Here is a 23,602-nt window from a genome sequence, read left to right on the forward strand (position 1 = left end):
GGGGCTATATGTAATAATGTAAACAATAAAAATAAAAAAAGACTACTAAGAGTATACTGTATATCAGGATGTGGCTATCCTGCTTTATTCAACTTATTGATGCTCAAGTGGTTCCTACTTTTACCCATGGAAGAAACCCCAATACCTCTTAGTTTCTAACTTAGAAATGCGTGCGTATTGAGTTTTTGATGGAGATGAGTGAATAACCAACCAATTGTTGTGAAAAATGCAATAAGTATATTTCTGATATGGAGATGGAGTCTTGGCTCATGAGTAGAAAGGGGCTGACAGGTGGGAAACACACAAAGAGCAGGGCAGCAGTGCACACCAACCACCAGCTGGGATTATGGAAAAGAGCAATACAGACAGAAGAGCTAAAGCTGGAAGAGAGGGTATGAAAAGGTGCTCACCAGGACAAGGGTGTTCTGGGTGGCTCTGGTCTCAGGAACATCTGGGGGAGACATTATTCCTATGAATGTGCCAAACCCTCTGCTTGTGTCTGTACAGGATGAAACCACAGTGCTACTAGCCCAGAGCATGAGCACAGAAAATGAAACTTCAAGGAATACTAATAATGCTGCAAACAGTGAACCTTTGATTGTTCTTTTACCAGAAGTAGAACAGCATTCAAAACCCCACTTCTTTGTGACATTTTTGCTACTCCATTTCTTAGAATATACAAAGCATGCGTTAAGAAAAATAAAACTTACCTCCCTGTACATCCTCTAGCAGGTGGAAATGAAGAATCCAATGTACTTGGGAGCTTTTACTTTAAGATCCTTCCAACGGGAGTTCATTGGGCTGGCTGATCATGATGGTCTGGAACACATTTAAGAGGCAGGTGGTGCACCTAGACATGCCCATGCCCACTTTCTGACATAAAAAAGAAGTTTGCAGTGAAGGTGGTGAAGACAAATACCATATGATCTCACCTTTAACAGGAACTTAAACAACAAAACAAACAAGCAAGCAAAATACAACCAAAGACACTGAAATTCGGAACAGGCTGACAGAGACCAGAGGAGTGAGGGGAGAGAACTTCAGGGGAAAAGGGGAAGGATTCACAGAAACTAGTATAAAGGACACATGGAGAACAACTAAGGAGGGTGGAAATGGGAGGGAGGTGGGGAGCACGGGAGGTGGGCTGGGATGGGAGTAGGGGATGGAAAACTGTACTTGAACAAGAATTAAATTTAAGCCCTGGCTGGTGTAGCTCAGCGGATTGAGTGCGGGCCTGTGAACTACACGATCCATTGAGGTTTGATTCCCAGTCAGGGCACATGCCTGGGTTGCAGGCCAGTTCCCAGCAGGGCACACACGAGAGGCAACCACACATTGATATTTCTCTTCCTCTCTCCTTCCCTTCCCCTCTAAACATAAATAAACAAACAAACAAACAAATAAATAAATAAAATTAAAAAAAAGAAGTTGGCATCCAAGAAGACATACAGGTGGCCAATAGACATACAAAAAGATGCTCAATGTCACTAATCATCAGAGAAATGCAAATTAAAATCGCAATGACATACCATCTCACTCCTGTCAGAATGGCTCTCATCAATAAATCAACAAACAACAAGTGCTGGTGAGGATGTGGAGAAAGGGGAACCCATTTGTGCTGTTGGTGGGAATTTGCACTGTTGCACAGATTGGGGCAGTCACTGTGGAAAGCAGTATGAAGATACCTCAAAAAAATAAAAATGGTTCTCCCTTTTGACCCAGTGATCCCACTTTTGGGAATATATCCAAAGGAACCCCAAACAATAATTTGAATGAACATAAGCACCCCTATGATCATTGCAGCATTATACACAATTGCCAAGATATGGAAGCAGCCATGTGTCCATCAGTAGATGAGTGGATAAAACAACTATAGGGCATTTACACAATGGAATACTACTGGGCCATAAAAAAAAAAAGAAAAAATTACCCTTTGTGATAGTTTGGATGGGCCTGGAGAACATTATGCTGAGTGAAATAAGGCAGTCAGAGAAAGACAAATACCATATGATTTCATTCATATGTGGAATCTCTGAATAAACTGAACTAACAAGGAAAAAGGGGACAAATTCATAGATGGGGAACAGGATGACAGGTAAGATGAGGGGAGGCGAGATGGAGCTAAAAGGAAAAGGGACTCATGGACATGGACAACAATGTGGTGATTGTTGGGGAGAGGGAGGTATAAGGGGACTAAATGGTAATGGAAAAAGATATAATAAAGATTAAATTTTTAAAAAGTCATTGAATGCTCTGGCTGGTGTGGCTCAGTGGATTGAGCACCGACTGTGAAGCAAAGGGTCACCAGTTCTATTCCCAGTCAGGGCACATGCTTGTGTTGTGTGCCAGGTCTCCAGTGGGGGATGCATGAGAGGCAACGGCATGTTGATGTTCCTCTTTCTTTCTTTCTCCCTCTCTGCTCCTCTTAAAAATAAATCAATAAAATCTTTTTCCTTTTTGGGGTAAGATTTTATTTTGTTTTATTTTTTAGAGAGGGGAAGGGAGAGAGAAAGAGAGGAAGAGAAACATCAATGTGTGGTTGCCTCTCACACCCCCCTACTATTGGGGGCCTGGCCCAGTAGTGGGCCAGGCATGTGCCATAGACTGGGAATCAAACTGGCGGCCCTTTGATTCATAGGCTGGCACTCAACCTCTGAGCCACACCCACCAGGGCAATAAAGTCTTTTTTTAAAAAGTCATTTTCAGTTACTATCTGACCTAGGTAGAAAACTTGATTTTTATCCTTGAATGCTCCTTCCTACCCCCCATGAATCCTTGGTTTTTATTATCATGGAAATATCTAATTCCTCCAATTATTCTTTGGCTTTTGCTGCGATTGTTCAGAAACTTCAGTTGAGATTTTTAAGGAAGGCTTGGAGAGCTGACTGTTTCATACTGTTGGAATATTTGGATCCAAACTAGTAAGAATAAGCTAAATAGGAATTAGTGCTCCATATATATTGTTTAAATTTGTTGAAATTATTTTGGATGTGAATGTGTTACTTCAAGTGGCTGAATCTCTGAAGACATGGGTGTTTAAACAAACTCAGATATGTATTTTATTTTGTCCCACAGTCCTGCTTTATAATTTTGTAGTATAGTTTCCTTGCAGGAAAAAAATAGTCATTGAAGAAATATTTCAACCCCAAAGCTGCCATAAGATGACCATGGAGTTGGCTACGGTTAGGTGCTTGAAAATAGAATCTGTGGGTGTCAACCTGCATTCAGTATGGTAATGGAGGAGATAATGGTAAAAAAAGAGAGAAATTGCCCAGGATTCCAAATAGAGTTAGTGACAGGAAGATTATTCCTATTGCCTAAACCCTGTAGGCTATTCTGTCAATTAACACATTTTTCTTTATATTATGAAATACTGTAGAATGTTCCATATATTATGATATAGCCCAGAATCATAAACACAAAATATCTAATTTCCTAATGTTTTGATCAAAAATTATATCAAAAAGCCTGTGATGGTACAAGCCAAAGTCAAAGGGTACATGTCTCACACCATGTTTTTTTTTTTTTTAATTGTTCAGGTACAGTTGTCCCACAGTTTTCCCCATTGCTCTCCCCTGCCCTGTCCTTCCCACTCCCATAGTCAATCTCCCCACACTGTCCATGGCCATGAATCTTCTATTTGTGTTCCTTGACTTGCCCCCTCCCCTTCTTTCCCTCACTGTCCCCCTCACTCCTCACCTCTGGTCACTTTGTTCTTTATTTCCATGTCTCTGGTTCTGTTTTGTTTATTTGTTTGTTTTGTCGATAACCCACCCCACCACTTAGCTTTCCTTTCTGTAGCTCATTCACTTCCCATCCCCATTAAAACTTCTGTTTCCATGACTCTCTGCACCATGACCTCCCCTGATCCCAAGTATCTTCCCACCTTAACTCCCTGCACACTCTGCCCACTTGCATTCCCATCCCCAGCATTGCACTTTAATGCTGACCCAACAGTAAAAACCTTTTGCCTTTTATCTCTCTGCCCTCTCTTTACCTGCACTCTCTGTAACCCTATGCCCCCCACACCTTCCTGTACAGCCATCTTTTCCTTATGTCCCTTTTTACTTGTGGCCTATTCTTACTTCAGACCATCAGATACCCACACACTGTAACTGTCTTCAAAACTCTCAGTTTCCCAGCATATGTCGTGACTTAAAGGTATGCTCACAGCCTATTTCAAGTGCTGTGCATTATATAAATATTAAGTGCTGTGATTGTTGCAGGGTTATAAGGACTATAAAATGTAAGAAGAACTTCCACTGCTTTTGAGGGATCCAGAATTCTGGAGAAAGAAAAATTCTTCTATAACAGGTTGTGTTACTGAGATATGCACTTTAATGGTGACTGTGATTTTATGCAAGAGAGTGAGTATAAGTTTATGTGAGTATGCATATTTATGAGTATATATGTTAGTGTGAATTTTCATGTACTCAGTGTGTGCGTTAATGTTTGTGACTGTGCAGTTGAAATTGTGTAAGCATGTGATTTAGGGTACATGTGTGTGCCTGAAGTAAGAATAGGCCACAAGTAAAAAGGGACATAAGGAAAAGATGGCTGTACAGGAAGGTGTGGGGGGCATAGGGTTACAGAGAGTACATGTATGCATTTGCATCTATGTGTAAATGAGTGTGTGTGTAGAATGAGTTGTCCACCATTATTGCTGTAACAAATGACTTGATAATGGGGGTAATTGTGTAGTGAACGTGGATCAAAGAGTTTACTTGTGTGTGGGAGAACCTAAAAAAATTAACTTCAACTTGTATATGTTTTCCCCTTCACCTATCAAAAATATATTTCTTCTCAATTTAGAAAGCAATTGCAGTTCCTTGTTGAAAATTTTGCAAAAAAGTTCAGAGGACTATGTTGATCATTTGATGGTCCTGAATTCAGTAAGTGGCACTGGCTTCTGAAATAATTACAAGAATGGAAGAATAATTACAATTAATTACAATAATTACAATTACAAGAATGGAAGAATCTGCTCTTAACCTCTGTGCTTCTGGTGCTGTGTATGAGAACTTGTTTAGAACCTTCTGTCTTCTATGGATATTGTTCTGTGTCTGCTTCTGTTCCCCGTTGGGGGTCAATATGAATATTGTATATTTTTTCTTAAAGTTCCCATATGAGTTGACATTGACTTGAACCAATGACTGCAGTGTTATCTAATGTACACATATTTCCTGTTACTCAGCCCTCTTTTTTTAAAAAATTATTTTATTTAATTTGTCTTTAGAGGGGAAGGGAAGGAGAGAAGGAGAGAAGTATCAATGTATGGTTGCCTCTCATGAGTCCCCCGCCGGGAACTGGCCTGCAACCCAGGCAGGTGCCCTGACTGGGAATCGAACCACGATCGTATGGTTCGCAGGCCCGCGCTCAATCCACTGAGCTACACCAGCCAGGGCCTCAGCCCTCTTTTTAAATCTAAGATATTTGACTCAGTTTATTTCTTTGCTCCATATGTAGATGATGGTGCAGCATATTTGTATGAAGATTAGGAAAGAACTCACTTTGGGTAGAACTTCCCAATGAAGCAGAATGTCCAGTGAAACAAGCAGACTTGCCCTTGTCCCTCAGAGGTCTGACATCAGCACTCCCTACTGTCCATCCCAGTAAGACCCTGTGTGCTCCAGGGATCATGGAAAGAAAAAGCCTCTCACAGAACACTCCAACAGTCTCCTAAGAGACACTGGTGAAAACTTGGAGTTGTTCTTGGTAATTCCAACTGGGAAGAAACTTTTCATAAATATTCTCAGCTCCCAAGCCTGTCAGGGTCAGTGCTGCTCCCAGTGAAGTGATAATTGCCATTCACAGGGGAGGTGAGGTCACCAATCACAACCTATATCTCAGGGTCTGGCTGCCTCCCTGTTACACGTACTGGCAGCGCTGACTTCACAATGAGCCAGCGTCCAGGCAGCAGGAAGACATCAGTGGGTTTTCTCTTTATTGGTCTGAGAGGTAGAGACTGTAAGGGAAGGTGTTGTATCAGGAGTCCAGGTAAGTGAACATACTGCTCAGAAGGATGTTGTGTGATTGAATATGTCCAGCTTCAAAGATAGAGGGTAGGGGGAAAAATTCCTGTGGCTTCAGCTGAACTTGTAAAGAGACATGGGGCATAAAGCTGCTCCAGTCCCTGGTGGCTTCTAATGTAGTGTAGTCCTCACTCACAGTCGTGGTTGTTTATTCCAGTGATTATGAGCCATGATTTTTAATGTGTTTAAGTCGATCTCTGGAGTTTTGGAGTCAATCTCTGTTTAGTCAACTTTACAAAAATCACAGACATTTTCATTTTTCTAGAGGTCCCCCTTTCATACCTCCATGCCTTCAAATTTAGAGGAATTATTGACAATTCAGTAATTGTTGAATTATTTCTGACCATGTGCAGAAAGTGTGTCTGTGAGCATTATCTGTATAGAAACATTTTCTCTAACTCTGGGTTTGTTATTTGCTTAACAAATTTAATAATTGTGTCTATTTTGATTATGAAGAAACCTTTTCCATATAATGTTTACAAAGCAGGATTTAGAAATATATTACTTTAAAAGTTTCAGACAGTATTTTCAGACTCCAGTGTACCTTCTGATATTTTTGCTGTTCTCAACTATTTTAATACCAATCCAACAAATGTATGTGTTTTAGAAAATACACAAGTGTTTGACCTAAATGTTCCACTTTTTATATGTCTTTTGTATTTTAATATTTTTACTCAAATGTAGCCTTAGTGCTAAATATTAACTTCTTTAGGTCTTAATACATCATTGTGCATATGGTCCTAGATTAATAATAATTTTGCTTGTGCCACACACTGTTATCAGGCATCCATGTCTCCTGTCCAGTAGTTCCCATGACTCACACATTTGTTGACTCCTGTTCCTTGAAGGAAGTGAATGAGCTTTTCTGTTGCCCTTCTAATATTGCACTATTCCTGCCTCACGAATCTGGGAGGGATAGAGAAGTTCTTGTATGTGTGGACTTAACAGCAGTGATTCATATTTTAAAAGTATTCTTTAGTGCTTACAGATTCAACTTTGGGAGGCACTAAATGGCAGAAAATCTTTATCAGTATGTAACATAGGAACTGTTGGTAAGTGCAGAATGTTAGGGTTAGCTGACATTATACATGTGGCTTACATCTTATTTTCTTATGCACGGTTCTCCCTAACTCAGAGAACAAGTCTAAGTCACTAAGAAGTGACAGGATGGCCACCAGGGATTTGGTAGTTGGAATGATGTTTTTACTACAGACTACAATTGGAGTCTTGGGGAATTTCTCTCTGCTTTATCATTATCTCTTTCTTTATTTCACTGGGTACAGGCTGAGGCCCACAGATCTGATTATTAACAATCTGATTCCTTGGCCAATTCCTTGGTTCTGTTCTCTAGTGGGCTCTTCTTTATATTGACATATTTTATGTGTTATCACCATCTCAGTGATTTTGAATGCAGATTTTCCCCCTATTTTTGTGCAGTGGGCAGGGGTGTGTCCATTGGCACCACCTGCCTCTTGAGCATCTTCCAGGCCATCACCATCAGCCCCACAAACTCCAGGTGGGCAGAGCTTAAACATAAAGCTCCAAAGTACATTGTCCCTACAATTTTTCTGTATTGGATCCTGCAAATGTTGGTAAATATCATTTATTTAATGTTTATGTCTAGCAATTTAAGCGACAAAAACATCACACATGGAAAATGTTTTGGACGCTGTTCTTCTGTTCGTCATGACAAATCCATAGACTAATTGTATGCAGCATTGATAGTGTCCCCTGGTGTTGTATGTTTCATGCTCATGCTCTGGGCCAACGGCTCCACGGTCGTCATTCTGTACAGACTCGAGCAGAGGGTCCGATACATTCCCCGGATCCACATCACCTCCCGATCATCCCCCGGGTCCAGAGCTACTAAAACCATCATTCTCCTGGTGAGCACCTTTGTCTTTTTTAACACTCTCTCCTGCATCTTTCATATTATTTTAGCTATTTTTAATAATCCCAGAAGGGTTCTCTCCCCTTTCAATTCAGTATTCTTTCTGTGTTTCCCAACTGTCAGTCCTTTCCTGCTGTGACTGCAGTGTCTCCAGACTCAGCTTTGCCTGGATAAGGAATATAAAATCCACTGTGCTTATGAGAAATATGTAAATTATAGAAATGTGCACAGTGTTCATTTAGTAACTCCCTCATCCTTTTCAGAGTTTAAATACCTTTATGAGTGTCTTACCAGGGAACAATACAAGGGACATGGTGACCATCTTCACTGGGAACAAGGATTCATATAATTGTAATTACATAGAATATTCTTGTAACATAAATACTTATATGGTTGAAGTGTGTCTAATGCTTGCCATGGAGGAGTTCAGAATTTATAACAAACACCAGGTCCTGAGACAATCTGGACTCCTCAAGTGTAAACTTCAGTCAATTCCAGTAATTTCCAGAAATGAGCAAGACATGGAATTGTAATGAAAGGTACATAAATGGAAATGTGCCTGTCACAGGTCACTCCTGAAGATGAAGCCATTGGTGCTGGAGGAAATTGAAGTCCATGAGGAAAGTTTGTGGGAGCCAGTTATGATCCTGCACATGACACCCCTGGAGAGGGGGTGGTCGATTATTAGAAATATGATAATGTAAGTGATGAGCTTGTTAATAATTTCTGGTACAGAGGCTAGTTAACCAGAATAGAGCAAGGAGCATAAAATTACATTTTAGCTGATTTTAACAATATGAGGTGAATGTGACAATGATTAAAGATGTGAATTGCATGGAGTTGGTATCTATGGATGACAGATGTTTTTCTTCTTTGTGAAGATGATCTGGGCATATTGGTCAGAAGGTTGGTCTGCAGGTGCACACTCCTGTCTCTAAAGTGATGACACTGCTTCATAGTGGGGACTTTTATTAAAGTTGGAGCAGTGCAATGAGAGGCATTTAAAAGGAAATCAGGAATCCATGTGTATGTGGAGTTTCTGAATTGATTGTGAAGGAGCCAAGTGGATATTTTCTCAGTTTCCAGAGAGATTCTATGTATTTACATTGTGAAACAGATGTACACTTTTAAAATTCAACAATTTGAGAAACAGAAGAATGATTTTGAGCTCATTCATATATATGTTGAGCCTTGTACCATGAATGACACCCATAATTTTAGTACATATGAAATGTAAATTTTTACCAAAGTAAATAAGAATTGAAAATAGGAATAAAACACAGTTTCACATAACTACAGTTGCTTGTGAGTTTCTAGAAATATATATATGTAAATGTATATATATTAGAGTGTGATTTGCACATGTACATGTTATACACATGTACAGCCAGTTTTGTTTGTCACCCCTTAATTAATACATTGTAAAGTTTTATATTATAAAAATTTAAACTACTAATAACATAATAATGTGAAATTTTAAATTTATGTTATCTGATGTGTGTATTGCAGTGCTAGTTCTCTGACTAGCAAAACCCTCTGAAGGTCTAGGGAAGAATCTGTTCCAGGGCACTGTCCCAGCTTCCCATTCCTTGGCTCATGGCAAGGTAACTCCAGGCTTTATGTGGAATTCTCCTGTGTGCATGTGTGCCTCCAAGTCCCCCTTTAATAACAACACCAGTCCTTTGAATTAGGGACCCACCCTAGTCCAGACAGTTTCATGTTAACTATCTGCAGTGACTCTGTTTCCAATAAGGACACATTCTGAAGCACTGGAGGTTAAGACTGAATATGGTAATTTTGAAGGAGCACAGTTCCATCCATAACAGAAGGGCTATGGTGATGCCATAAAACGAGATGTATTTGCCAAATGTGTTTTTTTTTTTCAAGATAATGAGCAACAAGCCTAGAGAAAAGGGAAAAAGTAAAATAAGGGAAAATACTTCTCTCAGGAAAGCACCAAATTGCTGGTCATATGTGTCTTTTCTTCTTCCTTAAATGCCAGGTTTATGTAACTTGAAAACCTTCACTTCTCTATCCCTGAGAAAGTGAGTCAAGAGCAGAATATGTTAGATTTTGTGTGTATGTTTGTTTGTATATAATCCTATTTTCAGATCCATTTCAGACTGCATTAGAAATATCATACCATACACCTCATGGTATATTTCAGATGAAAATTGTTACATCTGGAGGTGAGAATTGTATTGGTCATGGGTAATTCATGAAGACTTTGCTTTTATTTTGTTTAAATATTTTACTCTTAAATTTTTTCTCATGTGTATTACTTTAGTTTTATTGATGTATCAAATTACCACAAATTTAGCAGCTGAATGCAACACCCATTTTCTCATATTTCTTATGCTGGAAATGTGGATATCTTGATGGAGTCTTCTGATTATGATGTTACAAGAGCCAGGGATTTTTCTCAAAACGGGTGAAAATTGAGAGAACTGTACTTGAACAACCTCTTTCTCGGGCATCCAGAATTCTGAACATAGAAAAATTCTTCTAGAACAGGTCATGTTATTGAAATATACACATGTGTGGTGACTGATTTTATGCAAGAGAGTGAATGTGATTTTAGGTGACTGTGCATATTTATGGGTACTTATATGGTGTGAACTTTCATGTGCTCAGTGTGTGCGTTGTTTATGGCTATGCAGTTGAAATTTTATGAGTACATGATTTATTGTATGTGTGTGTGTTTGAGTGTGCATGCACGCATTTACATCTATATGTAAATGAGTGTGTGTGTGTGTGTGGAATGAGTTGTCCACCATTATTGTGCTAACAGGTGACTTGATAATGGGGGTAATTGTATAGTGAATGGATCAAAGAGTGTCCTTGTGTATAGGAAAACCTAAAATAGTAACTTCAACTTGTATATATTTTTCCCTTTGCCTATCAAAAAATTTTCTTCTCAATTTAAAAAGCAATTGCAGTTCCTTGATGAATATTATACAAAAAAGTTTAGAGGACTATGCCAACAATTTGATGGTCCTAAATTCAGTAAGTGGCACTGGCTTCTGAAATAGTTATAAGAATGGAAAAATCTGCCTGTTATCCTCTATAATTCTGGTGCTGTATATGACAGGGTTTTGTTTAAGACCTTCTGTCTGTCTTCTGTGGATATTGTCCTGTGTCTTCTTCTGTTCCCTATTGGGGATCAATATGGATAATGTATGTGTATTTTCTCTTAAAGTTCCCACATGAGATGACATTGACTTGAACCAATGACTGCAGTGTTATCCAGTGTACACATTTTTTCCTGTTATTTTTTCCTCTTTCTAAATCTTTCTAAGATATTTGACTCAGTTTATTTCTTTGCTCCATATGTAGATGTGGTGCAGCACATTTGTATGAAGATTAGAAAAGAACTCACTTTAGGTAGAACTTCCCAATGAAGTAGAATGTCCAGTGGGACATGCAGTCTTGCTCTTGTCCCTCAGGCATGAGATGCGAGCACTTCCTGATGTCTGTCCCCAGGGAGACCCTGTGTGCTTCAGGGATCATGGAAACAAAAAGCCTGTCACAAACACTCCAAGAGTCTCCTAAGAGACACTGGTGAAATCTTGGAGTTTTTCTTGGTAATTCCAACTGAGAAAAACATTCTGAGAAGTACTCTCAGCTCCCAAGCCTGTCAGGGCAAGTGCTGCTACTGGTAAAGTGATAATTGCAGTTCAGAGGGGAGATAAGGTCACTGAATTACAACCCATATCTCAGGGTCTGGCTGCCTTAGCCGGTTACTGACAATGCTGACTTCAGGATGAGCTCACATGCAGGCAGCGGGAAGAAGTTGTTGGGTTTCCTTTTTTAATCAATGTGAGATACAGAGACTGTAAAGGAAGGTGTTGTATCAGGAGTTGGAGTAAGTGAACACACTGGACAAAGATACCTTTGTGAGTGACTGTGGTCAAGCACCAAAGCCAGGGAAGCAGGGGAAGGAATTCTTGCGGCTTGAGCTGAGCTTGTGGCTACTGATGTGAAGTAGTGTGGTACTCACAGTCATGGCTGTGTTTTATCCAGCAATAAGGATCCTGATTTTTATTGTGCCTAAGCTCTGGCACTCTAAAGTCAGTCTCTATTTATTGGAGTTTACAGGAATCACAGACATAATTATCAGGATTCTCGAGGGACACTCTAATACAATAGTTCCATGTGTTTCAGTTGGTAGGAATCATCTGACGCTGTGTGGAAAGTGTCAGATGAGAGCATTTGCTGAGGTAGAGACTTTTTCTCTAACTCTGGTTGTACGTTGGGCTTAATAGATTTAATGATTCTGTCTCTATTGATTATAAAGAGACTATTCCTTTTTAAAGTTAGGGAAACAGCATAGGAAAAATATAACGATGAATTTCAGTAATCACATCAGGTTCAGATGTATGTTATGATATTTCTGCCTCTATTTTCATCAAGATTGCTTATTTATTTTAGTTGTTAAATATTGTATAATACTGATAAAGAAAAAGTGCTTTTTATATAATATACAGGTTTTTCGCTTACCAGTTTTGTTTGTATCCTTACTGCTAATTACTTTATTTAACTGAGCTTTCTAACATTTTCACTTATTTTATTTTATTATTGTTCAAGCACAGTTGTCTTCTTTTCCCCACTCCAATCCCCCTGACCCCAGCCATGACTACCTTTTTCCCCTGATTCTACTGCCCAAAACCTCCATGGTTTTGTCCATGTGTCCTTTATAGTTGCTCCTGAAAACCCTTACCTTCTTTCTTCCCATTATAGCCAAGTGCTGTAAGCAAACTAGGTGCCCATCAATAAATGAATAGATAAAAAAAAACTATGATACATATACACGATGGAATACTATGGAGCAAAAAGAAAGGAGGAGCTCCTACCCTTTGTGATAGCATGGATGGAACTAGAGAGCATGATGCTAAGTGAAATAACCCAGGTGTTGAAAGACAAATACCATATTTAACTTAGATCTAAATATTTATATGATCTGAAATTAGTAATAATTTTGATTATATTGTATATTGTTTATTAGGCATCTAATTTTTCTATCCTATATTTCTGATGACTCATGGAATTCTACTTTTCTTCCTGGGATAAAATTTACTGAGTGTATCTGTGGCCATCATGATTTTGCTGGCATTGTGAATTAGTGAGGCATACAGAAGACAAGGCATGTATGGAATTTATAGTAATGATTTATATTTAAAAGTTGTTCCTTAGTGATAGCACATTCAACCCTTAGAAGACATTAAATGACAGAAAAACTATAACTCATTGTTTCACTTGGACTACAGGTAAGTGGAGAATATTCAGGGTACCGCTAACATGATACATGTGGCTTATGTCTCATATTCCTATGCAGGGTCCTCCAGTTCAGAAGACAAAGATCAGTCCTTGAGAACACACAGTATGGCCACCAGGGATTTTGTAGGAGGAATGGTCTTCTTACTACACACCATAATTGGAGTTTTGGGGAATTTCTCTCTTCTTTATCATTATTTCTTACTTTACTTTACTGGGTACAGGCTGAGGTTCACAGATTTGATTGTCAGCAACCTGATTATGGCCAATTTTTCAGTTCTGTCTTCTGCTGGAGTCTCCAATACCATGTCATCCTTTGGGTGGTATCATCACTTCACTGATTTTGGATGCAAATTTTTCTTCTATGTACGTGGAGTGGGCAGGGGTGTGTCCATTGGCACCACTTGCTTTTTGAACATCATCCAAGCCATTACCATCAGACCCATGAACTCCAGGTGGGCAGAGCTTAAACATAAAGCTCCCAAGTACATTGTCCCTTTAATTTTTCTGTACTGGCTCCTGCAAATGTTGATAAATATTGTTTTTCTTCAGTTTATGCATAGCACTTTGAGCTACAAAAATATCACCAGTATAAAACATTTTGGGTACTGTTTCTCTGTTTGTCATGATCAAATGAGTAGCTCATTATATGCAGTATTGATAACATCCCCTGATTTTTTATGTTTTGCGCTCATGCTCTGGGCAAGTGGCTCCATGGTCTTCATCCTGCACAGACACAAGCAGAGGGTACAACATATTCGTAGAACCCACCTCTTCTCTCCATCTCCCCCTGAGGCCAGAGCTACCAAAACCATTATTCTCCTGGTCGGCACATTTATCTTTTTCAATGCCCTTTCTTCCATCTTTCATATTCTTTTAGGTATTTTAAAGAGTCCCAGCTGGTTCATCAGGAACACCAGTTCAGTACTCTCTCTGAGTTTCCCAACTGTGAGTCCTTTTCTGATCCTGAGTCGTGACTCCAGTGTCTCCAGGCTCACCTTTGCCTGGTTAAGCAATAAAAAATCCCCTAATATTATGAGAAGTATGTAAGTTTTATGTATTTGTATAATGTTCATTTGGTAAATCACTCATTCCTTTCAGAATTATAAGTCCCTTTATGAGTATATTGCTGTGAAAGGTAAACAGGTCTTGGTAAGCACTTTCATCAAAGTAAAAATAGTTTATAATAGTAACTTTAATGAAGTATCACATAGCTGCTTTATATTACATGTGTGATTTAATGATTTCTAATGTTCTCCCTCTGAGTCTCCAATGAGAAAAATATGCTCAGATGAGGAAAAAAACGTTGTATAATTACATGAAATGTTGGGCTAAGAATTCTGAATTCTTTCCATGGAAGAATTCAGAATTAATGCAGTAATAACCATCAGGTCCTGAAACAATATGGTTATTACCGAGAACACTTTTAGTGTGTAACTTGAGTCTATTAAACAATTTTCAAAACAGAGCAAGGCAGGGATTTGTAAGAAAAGGTACATGAAGTGGGACAGCAGGTGGCAAGTCACTGCTAAACCTGAAGCCATTGGTGCTGGAGGGAAATTCAGCTCATGAGGAAAGCTTGTGGGAGGCAGCTGTGATCTTGTACATGACATTCTTAGAGAGAAAGTGGTCATTTATTGAAATACAATGTTATAATGGGAAGGCTTGTTCACATATATTCAGGTGGAAATGGCCAGATCTAACTGCAGTTGGGCACAGGGGAGCATGAAATTACATTTTAGCTGATGTTTAAACTACATCATGAGAGTGTGACAAGTTCAGAAGATGCGAATTTCACAGAACTGAGACCTGCAAAAGCCAAATGTTTCCTTTGTGAAGAAGAGCTGGGCACATTGACAAAAAGGAGATCTGCAGGTGCACACTCTGGTCTCTAAAGTCATGACGCTAGTTCATGGTGGGGACTTCCAGGAAATGTGGAGCCATTAGAAGAAAAAAGCAGGAATTAATCCTCTGTATGTAAAGTTTATAATTCATTGATTAAAAACCAAAAACCAAACTGGATATTTCCTTAATTCTAGTAGGTATTTCAAATTGTTCTTTCTGTATGTACATTTTGAAGCTGAAAGAGGGTATTGATAATTCGTTGTATTGAAGAATAAAATAATTATATTCACCTAATTGACATATATTTTGAACATTGTACCACAATAAAAAAAGCCTGCATTTTCAGCTTATGTGAAACATGACGATATAGACATCAAAGAGCAAGAAGAGAAAACATGTATAGAGATACACACATGCTTGGAATTTGTGTATTTGTGTGTATATGTGTGTATATATGTGTGTGTGTGCCTGTGTGTGTGTATATATGTATATACACATTTACATATTAAGTCACTCAATATATTGGAAAGTTGTAGAGTAACAAAATTTTAAAATTGTACTAATTACAATAATAATAAGTATTTTTTTTTACAAATACCATATGATCTCACCTTTAACAGGAACCTAAACAACAAAACAAACAAGCAGGCAAAATATAACCAAAGACACTGAGAGAAGAGGCTGACAGGGACCAGAAGGGAGAAGGGAGGGAATTTCAGGGGAAAAGGGGAAGGAGGGTTTACAGGAACAAGTATAAAGGACACATGGACAAAAACTAAGGGGGGTGGAAATAGGAGGGAGGTGGGGAGCACTGGGGGTGGTGAGCTGGGACGGGAGTAAAAGGCAGAAAACTGTACTTGAACAATTAAATAAATAACCAAAATAAATAAATACATAGAAGAAAGAAAGAAAGAAACTTTATTGTTCAATAATGTTAGCCATCATCTCAGCCTTCAGTGAGTTATAATCTTTTTGCTGGCAGAGGTCTTTCCTCAATGTTGATGGCTGCTGACTGAAGAGGTTGGTGATTGTTCAAGGTTAGGGTACAATAATGACAAAATCTTAAAGTGTTTTTAATGCAATGTGTATATTGCCATGCTAAGTTGTTTAATGTTTGAAATGACAGAAAATGTATTTAATTCTATTACCTGGCCTTATTCCTTGAAAATACATTCATAAACAAACATAGTAAAAATGTTTGATTTTTAAAGGAATAATTTGTCTATTTAACTTTAATATTTGATAGTTTGGCATTAATAGAGATCATTTTCTTAAATTCTCTGTAATAATTTATTTCTGGTTGACTTTAAAATATATGTATTTTAGTTCTACCTTATAATTCTAATTTATCATGGACACCTTTTCATTGAAAGTTGCATCCTCATTATTTGTTAGTTTCTAACCAGAAATTTCAGCATATATTTAAAAGCTAATTACACAGTGTCATTTTCTTTATTCCTAATAAATGCCATCTTTACAGTGCGAGGACATTACAATACTAATATATTTACCCAATCCAATCCCTAATAATTTTGATGCATATTTAAAGAACTTAAAGGTATATGCATAGGTCATATGTGCACAGCTGAATGACAGTCCACAGAGTGAACACACCCCTATACTGAGTACTATGATCAATAAGTAGAATACTGTCATACCCCAAGAGTCCTTTCTGCTCTCTCTCTCTGTCACTCCTCGTCAGGATAAGCAGTGTTAGAGCAGAGGTCACTTCCCCTGCTCTGTGCTTCATAGAAAGAAAATCACAGAGTATTAACTCTTTTATGTTTGGTGTCTGTCATTCCTTATATTGTTGCTGTATTGATTGCTCCATGTTGGTATTGATCATTCTATTCCATTGCATTGCAATATAGGATTCTATGTGTGAATAAAAAACACTTCATTGAATCATTTTAGTGATGAGTCCAGCCTTTACTAGACTCATGAGAGATGGAGGTTGGCACAAGTCTCTGTGACCATGGATTTTGTCCTTCAGATCCTCAGGAAAAGGAAGCAATAGTTTCCCAGAAGCCCCTTTTGGTGTATGAACATGTGGCTACTCTGACAACTAATAAGTCCTCTTTTGAAAGCAAAAATTAGCCAGCTAGAGGTCTTATTATAAATCAAATGTGTGCCCATACCAGGGTTTCTTCATTGGTTGGAGTGTCATCATATGTATGGAAAGATCACGGATTCAGTATCCAGTCAACACACATACCCAGATTATGGGTTCAACCCCTGGTCAGTGTGCATATGAGAAGGGGACCAAGTCCGTGTTTCCCTCTCAACATCGATGTGTCTCTCTTCTTCTCTCTCTTTTTTCCTCTCTCTCCCTCTGAGTCTCCAATGAGAAAAATATGCTCAGATGAGGAAAAAAACGTTGTATAATTGCATGAAATGTTGGGCCTCAACAGCTATTCTCCCCAATGTTGGGAGAATACAATTGAGAGTCTTTCACCAACTAGGTAGGGAGGACCCAGAGAGGCCTGTTTATTCTGGAGAGCGGATATTTGAGAATGATGTTAGACTGGCCTTAATGTCATTTCAGCTTTACATGAACAAGTGGTACCTTGGCGTTTAGAGAAAATTTTCCATACTTGCAGCAGTCCTCTGGCAGTAGGAGCCTAACTGCTCTGAGATTCCCTTAAATGTGTGGCTCTGGTTCATGGTGGTCCTGGGTGGTAACCAGCATCTAGCACTCTGCTCACTCCACGGCAGCAGTGATCTACATCCCCCAGGTGACATAAATCACAGTCTCCAAACACTGGTAAATGTTCTCTGAGTGACAAATAACTTCCAGTGTAAGATTACTGTTTTAGGACAAACATTCCTAACAATTGTTTAAGCTCCTTTGCAACAAAAATATTAAACCAGTGATCATCTAATGGTTTCAGTGGAGTAAGACATTCGCCCTTTGTATTTCTGGCATTCTGGTAATGAGGCTGGGTAGTGAGCAAGCTGTACATACATAGTCTTTGTGTTTAGTCAACCTCAGTAAAGGGAGGCTGACTCAGTGACATAGCTGAGGCCTATTTCAGTTGGCTTGGGCTGCTATAACACAATTCTCCTCAGTAATAAACAACAATTCTCAGCCTTCATGGACTTTATAATGTAATGAGAAAGGGAGACAGTAAATGGATTATATAATTCCAGAAAGTAAAACTCATATTTAGAAAAATAAGTCCTCATAATACATTGTAAAAGAAAAGAGAGACTTTGCCCTCTGCAAGGGGATGCTTTTAGAATATAATTTGAGGTCGTACCAAAGTGCTAAGGAGAATCACCATCCATCCTAATATTTGTAAACAGTGGACATTTCAGTATGGTCTTGAATGTCTGTCATAGGCCTCAGACCCTCTGAGAAACCTGAAAAATGCAGATTCATGAGTCACACCCAGCACATACACCAGAACTTATAGGGCCAGAGTCTACAGGTTTGTATTTTCAACAAGGGTCAGATACACATCTCATTTTGACCATGTTTATCCTTAATTCTGACTTACTGTCTCCATCATAATTTTCACAGTATACTTTGTAATGGGGTGGATTCAGGGCAGACATTCTCTAGCAAACAATCAGTCATAAGTGCTCCACCATCCCAACTACTTCTGGTCCTGTGAATCTTCATATCCAGCCATGGGAAGATCATGTAACAGGGTGTGATCTTGCCAAGAGGGGACCCCAAATAGGGATTTTTAATATTGGGGATTTTTAATAATAGGGATTTTTATCATATTTTTAATATGATATTTCCTGGACACCCAGAACTCAGGGTGTCCAGGAAATATCATTAAAATATATATAGGATGTCCTCACCCCTATATATATTGGGGTGGATATATATATGGATACACCATATATATATATGGGGTGGATATATATATGGGTGGATACATGGAATAGAGCCATTGAAAGCTGTTTTATATAGCAACAGCTTTGCAGCTAACCTCTGGCATGGTCATTTAACATATCTACAAGCTTTAACTGGTTTTATAGATATGTTAAATAGCTGTAGCTGTGCTTTGAGCTAGGGGGATGGAAGTGACTTCCACCCAAGATGTTACTGGGAGGCAATTCCCCCTGGTTTCAGCACCTGTGTGAGAGCTTGGAGATGATTGGCTCCATGCCATGGAGCCATGCCTCCCAGACTTACTGTGGCAGCCCAGTAAAGCTGGAAGAATACAGGAATGCTGGCAGGTGTCACCGATTGTAGGAGGAGTCGGAAATGGGGCTGCAGAAGGAGACTGGTGCTGGGATTTAAACCAAGTGGCAGCCATGCCAAGTGGTAGCCATGCCAAGTGGAGACCTTGCAGCTTTGGGGTGCTCCCTTTTGCCATGTGGCTTAGGAATCAGGAGAGACTTTGCCTGGAAGAAAAGGAGCAAAAGGACTCTTGCTGATTGGCCACAAGAAAGTGCCACATGGCTTTGGATAACTGGAGATGGTGGTGGCGACACTGCTGATGGTACTGGGAGCCTGAATCATGGACTTCTACTTTTTTCCCCCAGAGATATGGTACCCCAGAGGTAACAGAGGGAGAGGGAGAAGGAAGGACTGTGTGTGTCTGTGGGTATTCTAAAGGACTGTAGTATTTTAATGAGGACATTAAGTCATTACTTTAAGTCTGTATAACTTTTAAATAAGTAATTCCTTTCCTTTTCACCAATCTCTGGCCTTGAAAGACGTTTCTCCCTGGCAGTAGGCAAGGCAAACCTAGTAGGTGGTCAGGACCCCGAAGAAAAAGGGGGTTCCTTTTGGTAATAGTGTATCTTTTACCCCCCTCCCCAGGGTCTGTTCTGTAACAGTCAGACTGGCTGACTCAACCATTGAACGGTCAAGGCCCCATTCACCAGATTCACCTGAGGTCTGATGGGCACATGTGAAACTCAGATCAACATCCCCAGGAAGAGGCTGCCTAGTGCACACCTAATTTTGCTACCATTACCAGGGATTCATTTGGTTCCAATGAAGTCCCTACTTGACCTTCAACAGTGCTCAGAAGTGGGTCCTGAAGTCACACTATTGTTTGAATCCTAGGCTTGGTGCTTATGGGCAAGTTACTTAACTCACCTATGTATCAGATGAAGTATTCTCTGTCCCAGTTTTGTTGGTGAGAAGCAGATGTAGTTAAAACAGTGTCCCTCAAGCAAGGAAGTAAGGATCATTGTGGGAGCCCACCAGGCCGCAGGGAACCAAGGACAGAGCCCCCACTGTGAATACGGTGGCGGGACTTGGTTTCTGGTCCCGGGAGCCGGCGGGTATCTTGACATCTTCCGGACCTTCTTCTTCTCAGCCTTGAAGGAAAGAACAAGGTCTTGGCATGTGCGTCATGTTCCAAGGAAGTGATAATCTTGAGGACACTGCTATCTGTGGGCTAATGTTCTCAGGATGTGAGAACATCTTGCCCTCTTGATAGCTTTCGGTAATGTACAAACTTTTGTAAAAAAGCATTGTTCTCAGGCCACTGCAGTTCTGTATATAAGCCAGCAGTTCCTTGAATAAATTCGCCATTTGCCAGCAAGAGCACTTGGACCTCTCCATTCTTTTAATTAAGTTAAGTCCATCGCCTCACCTCGCGACCACCTTGCTGCCGTGGGCGGCGGCAGATCATTATTGGCCCTATTGGAGGAAAAAAATCCCTCCCACCTTGCATATTCTGGGTCATCTTCATTATCCTCATTTATCACTTGAGAAGTAAAGCTTGTGAGCTTGAATTTTACAGAGCCTGGGTCTGGTCCTACCCTCCTTCTACCCCATTTCCAACTGTCACCAGGGCTTAAAGTCTCCCAGTGCTTTCCACCAGTCTGACTTCTACCTCTAAGGTTGTGGCTCCACCCAATCCATGGTTTGTTCACAGGCTCCTGCAGACCGTAGGTCCCTGGGTGTCCCCAGCCACAGTGACTGCACTTCCGGTAAGATGGCCACTCCCTCAAGGGCCCCGCCATCTTTATGTTTCCCCAGAACCTAGAGAGAACAAGAGCTGCTCCACGTTGGCCTCCAGGAGGGTCTGTTCTCTGAAAACTTAATCAGTACCATAATGTAGACCCAGAAGGAGTCTGCCACAAGTCCAGAAGGTGATTTCAATTTTCTGTTGGCTGCACGGAGAGACTGATGTTCGGGGAGGTGGGCGTGGTCACGTTACGTCCTAGAGCCATGCCCAGGCCCAGAACTTCAACCGTCAAGATGTGTCCCTCACCACAGCTGGCGAGGGGACTTGAGGGCCGGAGCACCATGAGGGCAATCCATGTGGAAAAGTGCTGGGCCTTTGGCAGCCGCCTAGAGTCTTGAGAAGCCCAGCAGCAGGTGGGTCGGCGCCCGCAGCAGTCTGTGGACTGGGGGCCTATGAGGCAAGAGAAGGGCCGTTCTGGGGACTCTCAGTTTGGCCAGTGCAGGGTTTGGCTTTGGTGCTTTGCCTTGTGGATGAAGACTATGAAGACAGTAACAACTGAGGTTTTAGCCATTGGGATTTGCTCTCGGGTGGGTGATGCTGTGGGGCTCAGTGATTAGGAACTGGAGTGGTAGGTGTGTCAGTGAACGTGGTATCTTGGCTAGAATGCAGATTTACAGGGAACTGGGATACTGGTGGGGGTTGGGGGAGGGTGGAATGTATAAATGGGACTTTCTGGTTCAGATTTCAAGTTTAAATTAGGGTCACATTGACTTCTGGCCAAGATGGAGGTGTAGGTGGAAACACTGTGCCCCCTCCCACAACTAAATTTAAAGACAGCTAAGTTTTAGAAACAAAAACACAGCCAAAACAGTGAAAATTGAACTGTACGGAAATCCAACAACAAACCACCCAGCCAGACCGGTAAGAGGGGGGGGTCAGTGGCAGAGTGGGGTCTAGCTGGAAAGACCATTCCGTCAGACCACCCCAGGAGTGGAGGCGGAGGCCATTGGTGGATCTCAGGCATGGGGTGGCAACAGGCAGCCCCAATGAGGGCGCAGGGTGCCTGGCTGACTGCGGTCACACATTCGTGCGCAGGTAAACCAAGCAAAGGTGCGACCAGTGAGACAGATCACTCAGGCTAGGGCCCCAGAAATGGGAATTAGAGGCAACTGGAAGGACTTTCCTGGGGTCGACGGGCCGGGAGAGGCTCCCAGGCTCACAGAGAGTCCATTGGAGAGACCCACAGGGTCCTGGAGGGTGCGTGGGCCCACACACCCAGAAACCAGCACCAGAGGAGCCCAATTTGCTTGTGGGAAGCTGCAGAGGGGACAGAAATCTGAGAGAGCGGAGGGGAGCAAAGAGCCATTTTTCCCCCCTCTCTGACCCCGCCCCCACATACAGCATCACAACCCAGTAACTGGGTTGCCCGGCCCTGGTGACCACCTAAGTCTCCGCCCCTCATACATAACAGGTGCAGTGAACACACCAAACATTGTGTCTCAAGAACAGCTCAAAGCCCCAGAGCCTGTAATTCTAAGTGTCCAAGAGATAGCCAACCTTTCAGATGCACAGTTCAAAACACTGGTGATCAGGATGCTCACAGAATAGGTTGATTTTAGCCACAGATTAGAGGAATATATGAAGGCTAAACTAATTGAAATGAAGGGAAATGCACAGGAAACCAATAGTGATGGAAAGGAAACTGGGAATCAATTCAAGGGAGTAGACCAGAAGAAGATAGAAACAACCACACAGAAAAGAAGGAAGAAATAAGAATTCAAAAAAAATTAGGAGAGGCTTAGGATCCTCCAGGACATCTTTAAACATTCCAACATCCGAATTATAGGGGTACCAGAAGGGGAAGAGGAACAGTCACGAGTGGAAAACTTATTTGAACAAATAATAAAGGAGAACTTCCCCAGTCTGGCAAAGGAAATAGACTTCCAGGAAATCCAGGAAGCTCAGGGAGTCCCAAAGAAGTTGGACTCGAGGAACATGCCAAGGCACATCATAATTACATTAGCCAAGATTAAAATGAAGGACAGAATCCTAGAAGTAGCAAGAGATAAGGGGACAGTCACCTACAAAGGAGTGCCCATCAGATTGTCAGCTGATTTCTCAAAAGAGACCTTACAGGCAAGAAGGGGCTGGAAAGAAGTATTCCAAGCCATAAAATCCAAAGACCTACGTCCAAGACTGCTCTACCCAGCAAAACTTTCATTTAGAATGGAAGGGCAGGTAAAGTGCTTCTCAGATAAGGTCAAATTCAAGGAGTTCATCATTGCCAAGCCTGTATTATATGAAATGTTAAAGGGACTTATCTAAGAAAAAGAAGATAAAAAATAGGAACAGTGAAAGGACAGCAAACTCACAGTTATTAACAACCACACCTAAAACAAAAGCAAACCAAGAGGACAGCTAGATTGGGAGCAGAAACATAGAAATGGAGATCTCATGGAGGGTTAGCAATGGGAGTGGGAGGAGGAGAAGGGGGGAGAAGGTACAGAGAATAAGTAGTATAGACAGTAGGTATAAAATAGAGAGGGGCAGGGCAGGAATACTATGGGAAATACAGAATCTAAAGAACTTGTGACACATGGACATGAACAAAAGGGGGATGGTGGGGGAGGGGTGTGCAGGGTGGAGGGGAGTGAAGGGGGAATGGGCCAACTGTC

General features: G+C 40.7%; 1 protein-coding gene and 2 pseudogenes across 1 annotated transcript; 2 read left to right on the forward strand and 1 right to left on the reverse strand.

The window, feature by feature from the left end:
• Positions 1 to 160: 160 nt before the first annotated feature.
• On the reverse strand, positions 161 to 4,045 carry LOC118999873 (vomeronasal type-1 receptor 2-like; annotated as a pseudogene).
• Positions 4,046 to 7,199: 3,154 nt separating this feature from the next.
• On the forward strand, positions 7,200 to 8,062 carry LOC118999850 (vomeronasal type-1 receptor 4-like; annotated as a pseudogene).
• Positions 8,063 to 13,148: 5,086 nt separating this feature from the next.
• On the forward strand, positions 13,149 to 14,365 carry LOC118999844 (vomeronasal type-1 receptor 4-like). The gene has a single exon (XM_037064601.1). It carries the CDS (start codon positions 13,222 to 13,224, stop codon positions 14,245 to 14,247), a length of 1,026 nt encoding a protein of 341 aa, XP_036920496.1. The 5' UTR covers positions 13,149 to 13,221; the 3' UTR covers positions 14,248 to 14,365.
• The last annotated feature ends 9,237 nt before the right edge of the window (positions 14,366 to 23,602 follow it).

This window comes from Sturnira hondurensis, unplaced genomic scaffold (genome assembly GCF_014824575.4).
Source record: "Sturnira hondurensis isolate 20B ecotype Veracruz unplaced genomic scaffold, ASM1482457v3 Scaffold0015508, whole genome shotgun sequence".
NCBI lineage: Eukaryota > Metazoa > Chordata > Mammalia > Chiroptera > Phyllostomidae > Sturnira > Sturnira hondurensis.

Coding starts and splice junctions, on each gene's coding strand:
- LOC118999844 (XM_037064601.1), top strand. CDS start 13,222: ATGATACATGTGGCTTATGTCTCATATTCCTATGCAGGGTCCTCCAGT.